The 9,626-nt window shown below is 39.3% G+C and overlaps 1 protein-coding gene across 1 annotated transcript in view; it reads right to left on the minus strand.

The window, feature by feature from the left end:
- Positions 1–3,385: 3,385 nt before the first annotated feature.
- Positions 3,386–9,626, minus strand: part of NUGGC (nuclear GTPase, germinal center associated) — a 51,026-nt gene continuing 44,785 nt past the window's right edge. Inside the window, exons 17-18 of the mRNA XM_081812905.1 lie at positions 8,356–8,455; positions 3,386–4,127 (exon numbers count right to left, since the gene is read on the minus strand). Of these exons, the coding sequence (XP_081669031.1) occupies positions 3,988–4,127; positions 8,356–8,455 (240 nt within the window). The 3' untranslated portion in view covers positions 3,386–3,987. The remainder of the gene's footprint in view (positions 4,128–8,355; positions 8,456–9,626) is intronic.

A 9,626-nucleotide genomic window follows, 5' to 3' on the forward strand; every position in this document is an offset into this window, starting at 1 on the left:
GTGTTTTAGACCATCTACACTTAATGTGCTTATTTATATGGTTGGTTTTAAATCTACTATCTGGTGGGTTTTTTTTTTCTATTTTACCTTCTGTTATTTGTTCTTTTTTTCCTCTTTTCCTGAATATTTAGGATTTTGAGTTTTTTTAATATTCCATTTATATTTTTAAGTGGTTTATTAGATATATCTCTATTTGTTTCTAGTGGTTGCTCTATGGTTTATAATATACATCTTTAACTTATAACACTCTACCTCCAGGTAATATTGTATCACTTTAAGTATTGTATAAAAACCTTACAACAATATATTTCCATTTCCTCTGGCCTTTGTGTTATTGTCATATATTTTAATTCTACATGATATAAACCTCACGTTATAAACCTCATTGTTATTTTTGTTTTAAACAATATTTTAATTCTCACTCACCTCCCTCCATCAACCCTCAGTTTGTTCTCTATCATTAAGAGTCTCTTATGGTTTGCTTCCCCCTTTCTGTCTCTCTCTCTTTTTTCTCCTTCCCCTATGTTCATTTTACAATATGATGTTTTGATATGATTTCATATATGTATACATTATGAAAGAATTTTCTTCCATCAAGTTAATTAACTAATATATTGATTACCTCAAAGGTATCAATTTGCCTTTTTTAAACTAGTATTTTTTTTTGTAGTATCTATTCTATTGTTAATCCCATCTGAACATTAAATCTTGAATCTCTAGAAGTTCTCTTTGGGTCTTTTTAAATTTTTTCCATTTCTCTCCTTATGTTAATGCTTTATCCTATCCACTTTAGTGTTTAGAGTAAATTTATAATAGCCATTTTAATATCCTTGTCTACTAATTCTATCACCTGTGTCATTTCTGGGTCTCTTCTATTGATTTTTCTCTTCGTTATAGGTCATATTTCTGTTTCTTTGCATGCCTGGTAATTTTTGTTTTGATATTATATATTGTGAATTTTCCATTGTTGGGTGCTGGATTTTTTTATTCCTTTAAATGTTTTTGTGTTTTGTTCTGGGATTCAGTTAATTGTAAAGACTTTGATCCTTCTGAGGCTTGTTTTTAATCTCTGTTAGGTGGGTGGTCTAGGACTATCTTGGACCCACTACTAAGGCAATATTCTCCTGAGGACTCTACTTGATGCCCCATGTGTAGGAAGGTTTTTCCACTCTAGCTACTCCTAGCTTGATGTGGGATTTGGGGATTTTTCTGCCTGCTCCTTTCCAGTGTTCTTTCTTGGTAGTTTCATGTATTAATCAGTACTCAGTTAAAGATTTGAGAGAATTCTGCTTCATCTCTGGAGCTTTCTGTCTGTATAGCTCTCTTCTCCACAGTAATCCACCCTATGAATTCTAAGCATCTTGGATTCCCCAAACTCTGAACTCTGTCTCTTCAACTCAAGAAGACTGTCAGGCTCTGTTTGGATTCCCTCTCCTTGTACAGTGGCCTGGAAACTCTATCTAGGCAGCAGGATGGGGCAATTGTAGGGCTTACCTTGTTTGTCTCCCTTCTTTCAGGGATCATTGTCCTATACTATTTTCCCATACCTGAAAACTGTTGTTTCATAAATTTTGTTTGGTTTTTTAGTAGCTTAACATCAGAGGGTAAATCTGGTCCTTGTTACTCCATCATGGCTGGAAATAGAAGTCCTCCACATCCCTCACTTGAAAAATAAACAGTGAAACTACGCAAACTGCAATGTGTGTGTTTAGAAGTTTAAAATGAAAAGGACCCGAGACCCACTGAGACCCATCTACATGGATGAATACTTTTTTATCTTACTTAGGCAGAAAACATTAAAATAAAAATGGAAGGATTTTAAATCCTAGAATTTCAATGCAGCAAAAGACTTTTTTAATCATCCAGTTCACTTCCTTCTTTTGGTACATGAGGAAATGAAACCTTAGAAATGTTAAGGAACTGTCAAAGGTCCTATTAGTACTAGGTAGAGGTGGGATCAAAACTCAAGTCTTCTGACAAACAACCATTAAAACATGCCACCCCTATTCTGCCCCAAAATAACCATTTATCAAGTGCCATTAAGTACCATGTGTCAATACTTTTTAAGCATGATTTCAAACTTCCTGACAACTCTAACAGTGTCAAGGTAGGTATTACTATTATTGCCATTTTACTTACAGATAAATAACCTGAAGCTCAAACAGTTTAAATAATTTGCCCGGTAGTTCTCAAAGTGTGGCCCTTGGAACACTTCTGGGGGTCTCCTAGGTCAGACTATTTTTATGATAATACTAAGATGTTGTTTGTCTTTTTTTTTTTTTTTTTTTACCATGTTGACACTTGCACTAAAGATTTAAAAACAAAGGTGGACAAAACCACTTGCACCTTACCATGAACCAAGGTGGTGGCACCAAACTATACTAGTAACTATTATTTTTTTTCACTGTGTACTTTCAGTTTTAAAAAAAGCAAGTTTCACTTAAGAATGTTCCTAATGAAACAGTAGAAGTTATTAGTTCCATTAATTATTGATCCTTAAGAAGATGCTATTTTGTGATTTTGTGTGACAAAAAGGGCAGTGCACTTAAGACACTTCTACTACCTCAAGGGAAAACACTTGTATGATTGAGTTGTCAGCTGAATTTGACTTTTCCCCCATAGAACATTATTTATACTTGAATTAATAACTGACAGACAAACTATGGTTAATCAAAATGAGCCTACCACTTCAAAGGAAGTAACTGACAATATTTGTTGCCAATCATAAGATAAACTTTTAGGAAAAAAATTAGAATTTTATAAAACTTGTATCTGCCTCCATGAACTTAACAGCTTCTTGAAGAATACTTCAAGACTTTCCTGATAAAGTTGGGAGAGATATTCACAAGTATGATTTTTTAGGATATTATATAATGAAATATCAGAAGATCTGCTTAATTCAGTGAACAATTATTTTCAAAATGACTGATGCCACAGAATCATGCATTGGTAAAGATACATTCAAATTGTGAGATAGAAATGTATTTTAATGTAACAGAATATGAAAAAGTTCACCAATATGATTTCAGATTCTATACTGTAACTAGCCTTTAAGAAACTATCTTTTGTCAAGATCATAGTATCAAAGAACAACATCCAGAAATTATTTGAAAAGGCTATTAATACTCTTCCACATTCCAACTCTATATCTGTGTGAATCTGTATTTTCTTCGTATACATCAACCAAAAACATATCGTGACAGAATGCAGAAACAGATAAGAGAATCCAGCTGTCTTTTATTAAGCCAGAGAATAGATTTGCAAAAGTGTAAATAATGTCACTCTTCTTGCTAAATTTTTTGAAAATAGTTTTTTTCATAAAAATATGTTTTTATATTAATATATAGTAAGTTTATTTTAAATGAATTAGTAAATAATTGCTTCCAATTTTTGTCAGTTTTAACTTTGAATACAGTAAATATCAACCCACATCAACAAAAGCTCTTTAGAGTTCTCGATAAATTTTCAGAGTGTAGGGTCCTGAGATCAAAATGTTTGAGAAGTACTGATCTTAAATAACACTCCTGGGAAGTGGGAAAGCCAGGTCTCTCGTCCATCTGGCTTTAAACCCATGTTGCTTCCATGGCACAATGTTACCTGCTTACCCAAAAGTCTCATTAGTATTAAAACAGGAAATAGAATTGGGTCCTTAAAGCTTTATTTTGCAATGTTTTTTTTCTCCATAATATTTATTTTTCAATGTTTAGATATTTTTCTTTGCTGAAGCATGAGTTTCTTATCCCTAAAACTTTAGAACTCCATTAGGGACTCAAGATGACTCTTTTTGGCTATCAAATAAAAATGAAATGATGTTGCTCAGCAGTCAGCTGATGCCAGAAGTAACAATATTTTGAATTTTATATTGTATATAAAGTCCAAACGGTTGGAAGATGTTCTTTATTAGATTTTTAAAAACAAAAGTGATTCTGGTTCTTTGGCATCAGGCTTGTTTTTTATCTACTTGGTTCTAAGCCCTAAGAATTAAATTTATGCTTTGGGGGGAACAGCTTTGCTCGGGGACATTCTCAGAAGGAAATCTTGCATGCCCCTCCGCAGTACTGCATTCTCAGCAACCTCCCTCAGGCTTCTGTGTAGCTTTTCCATCTCCTTGTATTCACTTTTGACATCTACAGAAGAGCAAAAGTATGCATCAGGAGTTAGTGTCATTTTCAGAAATGTCCCCAGAAAACAAATCTCCTGAGGACCTTGTCACTTCTCCCAGAATGTGATATCTGGAATGAAACTTAGAGATCAGATAGTCCGATCAATTTATTTTACAAAAAAAAACCTGATCAAACTGGGCACTCTTGCTCTTACCTTAAGGCTTATCTCAGCATAGGGGTCACCCTCAAAAGAAACACAAACCTACGCATAAAAAGATCCAGGAGATCACTGGGTCATTACTAAGTCTTCACAAGAGCTCAGTGAAAGGAGATCCAAAGCCCACCACACAATAAACCTCCCTAAGTCCTCTCCAGGCTTCTCTCTCCTTCCCCTGACCCTCTGCTCCTAGCAGTTCTCATTCTAGGTAAATTTGCTCTGTTTTGGCCTCTTGGGTTTTCACTCATGAACAGCAATCAAATTATATCCTTATGATGGTGAATTTTAGGTGTCAACTTGTCAGGGCTATGGTGCCCAGATATTTTGCCAAACATTATTCTGGAAGTTTCAGTGAGCATAGTTTTGGATGAGATTTACATTTAAATCAGCAGACCTTGAGTAAAGCAGACTGTCCTCCACAATGTGGGTGGGCCCCATCTAATTAGGTAAAGCCCTGGCCAGGTCAAAAGTCGGTGTCCCCAAGCAAGAGGGAATTCTCCAGCAGACCACCTTTGGACTTCATCAGCAACATTAGCTCTTTGGACTTCATCAGCAACATTAGCTCTTCCTTCTTCTACAGCAAACTGCTTTGGACTTGAACTCAAGTCTTTCCTGTGTATCCAGCCTGTTGGCATCCCCCATCAGATTTTGGACTCAGCAAACCTTCACATTCATATGAGCCAATTTCTTAAAGTAAATCTACCATCTATCTATCTATCTATCTATCTATCTATCTATCTATCTATCTATATCTATCTACCCATCCATCCACACATATTCATATCCTATTGGTTCTGTTTCTCTAGAGAACTCTGATTAACACAATCCTCTTTGAAGGAACACTTCAGACTGACCCTGAGGTTGGTTCGGGCATTGCTCCTGAATGCCTTTCCAATCCACCTTGGCTCTACACGTTCCATATCATTACCTAGACTCACCCACCCTGAGCCTGGCCAGCGATGGCACTCATGACCAAGGAGGGAATCAGAACCTTGAGTCTATTTGTCTTGCTTCTGAGTCTGGAAAGTCTCCCTTCTCCTCACTGCTTCATAAATCCAACTTATCCTTTCAGGCTCTACTCCAGGACCCAGATTACATGAAACTTCCCCAACATCCTGGCCCTGAATAACCACTGTCTTCTGAATAATCTGGTGGTCAAGTGTGTTCCTTCTGTCAGGTTTTTTTTAAATGTCACATTCCCAGTGAGACCTTCCCTGATCACCATGTCTCCCACGCCCAGTCCTCCCTCTCCCCTTTCTCTGCTTTATTCTTCTCCATTGCATTTATCACGTTTTGCGTGCCACATATTTTATTTATTGTTCTGCTTAGTGTCTGCCTTCTGACCACTGGGCTGTAAGCTCCATGAAGGCAGAGATTTTTGTCTTTATTGGTCCACTGCTGTATCCTCAACACCTAGAATACTGCTCAGTACCTAGGAGGTAATTACAATCACTTATGCAGTGAATGCATACTATCTACTAATTTAATTTACATGCTCACACATCTTGTTTTACCAAGCAGGTAAGACTCAGAGCAGGGACTGTTATAGACCTCTTTGGCCCCTGGCACACTACTCCCTACATAGTATATATCTGCTGTCGATGGAAAGAAAGGGAAATGATCTTAAATTGTGGCAGGAGCAATTTACATCAAATTCAGGTGAACATTTTCTGTGTGGGAGATTTGGACAGTTGGAAAACCTTTGGTGAATAGGAGTTCTTTATTATTTTTTAAGGTTGTATTTATTTATTTATTTATTTATTTATTTGAGAGAGAGTAAGAGAGCGAGGGGAGGGGCAGAGGGAGGGGGAGAAGCAGACTCCCTGCTGAGCAGGGAGCCCAATGCGGGGCTTGATCCCAGGACCCTGGGATCATGACCTGAGCCAAAGGCAGACACTTAACCAACTGAGCCACACAGGCACCCCAGGAGTTCTTTAAAGAGGACATAACTGGATGACTATAATCTTTTTTTTTTAATTTTTTTATTGTTATGTTAATCCCCATACATTACATCATTAGTTATAGATGTAGTGTTCCATGATTCATTGTTTGTGCATAACACCCAGTGCTCCATGTAGAACGTGCCCTCCTCAATACCCATCACCAGGCTAACCCATCCTCCCACCGCCCTCCCCTCTAGAACCCTCAGTTTGTTTTTCAGAGTCCATCGTCTCTCATGGTTCATCTACCCCTCCGATTTCCCCCCCTTCATTCTTCCCCTCCTGCTACCTTCTTCTTTTTTTTTTTTCTTAACATATATTGCATTATTTGTTTCAGAGGTACAGATCTGAGATTCAACAGTCTTGCACAATTCACAGCGCTTACCAGAGCACATACCCTCCCAGTGTCTATCACCCAGTCACCCCATCCCTCCCACCCCACCCCCCACTCCAGCAACCCTCAGTTTGTTTCCTGAGATTAAGAATTCCTGGATGACTATAATCTTGTAATAGTTTCCTGTGAAGTCCTAGTCGGAAGGTCAAGAGATAGTTCAATAAAGTATAGGGTGAGGGAGTTATAGCACCTTCCTGAGAGATCATTAGGAACAGGTTAGAGGTCCATCTTACCAACCAGAGATGGGAAATAATAAGTTCCAGGGCAAGAGACAAGTGTAGGACAGATGCTTAGAAGCAGCAATGTGGCTTTTACTCTGGAAATAGCTCTGACCACTTTCACTCTGACATACAGCAAGGACATCAGATCTATTTTTTTCCAGCAGGCAACTGTGCCCACAGTTTAAAGTTTAAAAGGCACAAAACAGGGGTGCCTGGGTGACTCAGTCAGTTAAGTGACCAACTCTTGATTTTGGCTCAGGGTCATGATTTCAGGGTTGTGGAATTGAGCCCTGCATCGGGTTCCACACTCAGTGCGGAGTCTGCTTGAGATTCTCTCCCTCTCCCTCTGCCCCTTCCCCTCCCCCTCACGCTCATGCTCATGCACGCATGCTCGCTCTCTTTCTAAAATAAATAAATAAATCTTTAAAAAAATAAAAATAAAAGGCACAAAACATACAGAGTGCAAAATAAGGACCCTCCCTGTCCTTCAGGCTCCAGGTTCCTCTCCTTAGAGACAACCAGTGTGGCCAGTTTCTTGTGTATCTCAGGAGATTTTTATGCATATACATGTGTTTCCTTTTCTTCCCTCACAGATGGCAACATACTACACACAGTTTTTCACTCTGCCTTTTTTCACCTTACAATATATTTTGGAGATGGTTTCATACAGCTACTCTGCATAAAAAAAGCCGCTTTATTCTTTCTAACAATTGCATGGTCCTCCACTAGTTGTGTACCTAAGTTAACTTAACCAGGGCTCTACTGATGGAGATTAGAGTTGTTCCAATGTTTGACATCATAAGCAATGCTGCCCTGAATAACTTCATCCATGTGCCATTCTGCACATGTATGAGGGTACCATGGGATAAATTCCCGGAAGTAGGATTGCTGGGCCGAAGGATACGTGCATTTTTAATTTTGCTAGAAATTTCCCGATTGCTTTTTGCACTTTTTTACACTCTCCGGTTTACACCAGGAGGTCTGGGGGAGCACACGGCATGGAAGAGAGATGATTATATGCAACAAGGCATGGGCAGCTGGTAATGCATCCCCAGCCTCCTAGTAGACAAAGAGAAACCCTTCTCCACCACCACCAGAAAATGAGGCTTTTCATGAGAAGGATTACTTCAAAGAATGGGTTTATGGAGACTGCAGAACGGAGTTATCGATTTGAATTTGCCACTTTCCAGCTATGGATCCTTGGGCACGTTATTGAATCTGAGTCTCTGTTTCTGCACCTGCAAAATGCAACATTACCCTCTGAGGGCTAACGTGAGAATGCTATGAGATGCTGCACACAAAGCCTGAGTATAATGTGTGGTCTCCAGTGAGTGCTCCGCAAGGGCGGGGCAGTCATGATCCTCTCCATTCCATGCCCTGGAAATTCTTCCTAACTTGATTTCTTTAAATCCAGCAAAGGGCAACCACAGCTAGGGGTGTCTGCAAGGTCACCGCTTATGCAAAAGTTTCATGAATTTACCTGCAAGCTCCTTGTAGAGACCATCCCCCTGGGATGAAGCAAGGGTCAGCATGGTGGCAATACTGCCCTTCACCTTCTCCGTGATTCCATTCTGTACAATAAAGCAGGGTCATTCTGTTAGGATGGCACAGCCCAAGGGAAAGGTTAGCTTATGAAAGGGACCCCACCTAATCCCCCAACCAGAGAGTGTACAGACTGGGGTTGCCAAAATCAAAGTCAAGTCCAAGAGTGGGCCACCTTAGAGTACAGTGAACGGCTCGGGAGTCATCAGGGCAACATTTCTGGGGGATCCCACTTGTCTCAGCATCTCCTTTCCTGCCTATCAAGACTCATGTGGGATTGGACCTCTGGTGCTGACCAACTGAGTCAGGAGCTAAGGAGGCTTCATGGAGGTGGGGGAGATAACAGCAATTGCAGAGATGGAAAAAGAGGAGAAGTGCTGGTCACTAGCCACCATCTTATTGTTCATTTAGTCACGAGATAGATGTTTATTGAGTACCTGCTTCGTGCAGCACACCACACTTGACCTTCCTGATTCTCCGTCTCAGCTGCCTGAGATACGCCTTCTTTCTGATTTCAGTCCTACAACCAATGAAAACCCTTTTCCCCCTCTTCTAACCATCTCTTGACTACCTTTGAAAAATACCTGACTCTTCCCTCTAGCCTGACACAGCCTCGTTTTAAGCGTGGATCTACTGACTCTTGCTTTTTTTCTTCAACACACCAGGCCAAGAACCCTAAGCTCTAGTCTCAGCTCTAGTTGTGAGCCTTGAGCTAGTAATGCAGGCCCTCAGCCCCCTTGTCCATAAGATCAGGGAATGGGGACGCTATGTGGCCTTGCCCAGTTTCAACTTCCTACACTTCTGTCATTTACGAAGCATTTGTACATAGTCAATGTACAAATCACTTTTTTTTTAGTGGAACTGTTTTTGGGGGGCTCCTTAAGGGCCAATTTCTATATACCCAATGGGAACAGGGTCCTATAGGGTTTGGCCAATTATCTGCAAGTATTTGCAGTATATATATATTGTATATATATATTGCAGAGCAATATATATACACGAACATAGGCATACATCCACAAACACACACACACGTATTCATATATATAGCACCATTTTCCACACAGTGGAAATTGTTTAATAATCACATGATAGAAAAAAAATCAACACTCTCAATATTTAGATAACTATTATTCAGAAAATCTAATGAGTGAATTAAGCAGAAGTTTACAAAATTCCAGTGCCCCCCACCAGAAAAAAACAATGGGA

This window comes from Leptonychotes weddellii, chromosome 2, assembly GCF_054177405.1.
Source record: "Leptonychotes weddellii isolate Sample4059 chromosome 2, ASM5417740v2, whole genome shotgun sequence".
Lineage (NCBI taxonomy): Eukaryota > Metazoa > Chordata > Mammalia > Carnivora > Phocidae > Leptonychotes > Leptonychotes weddellii.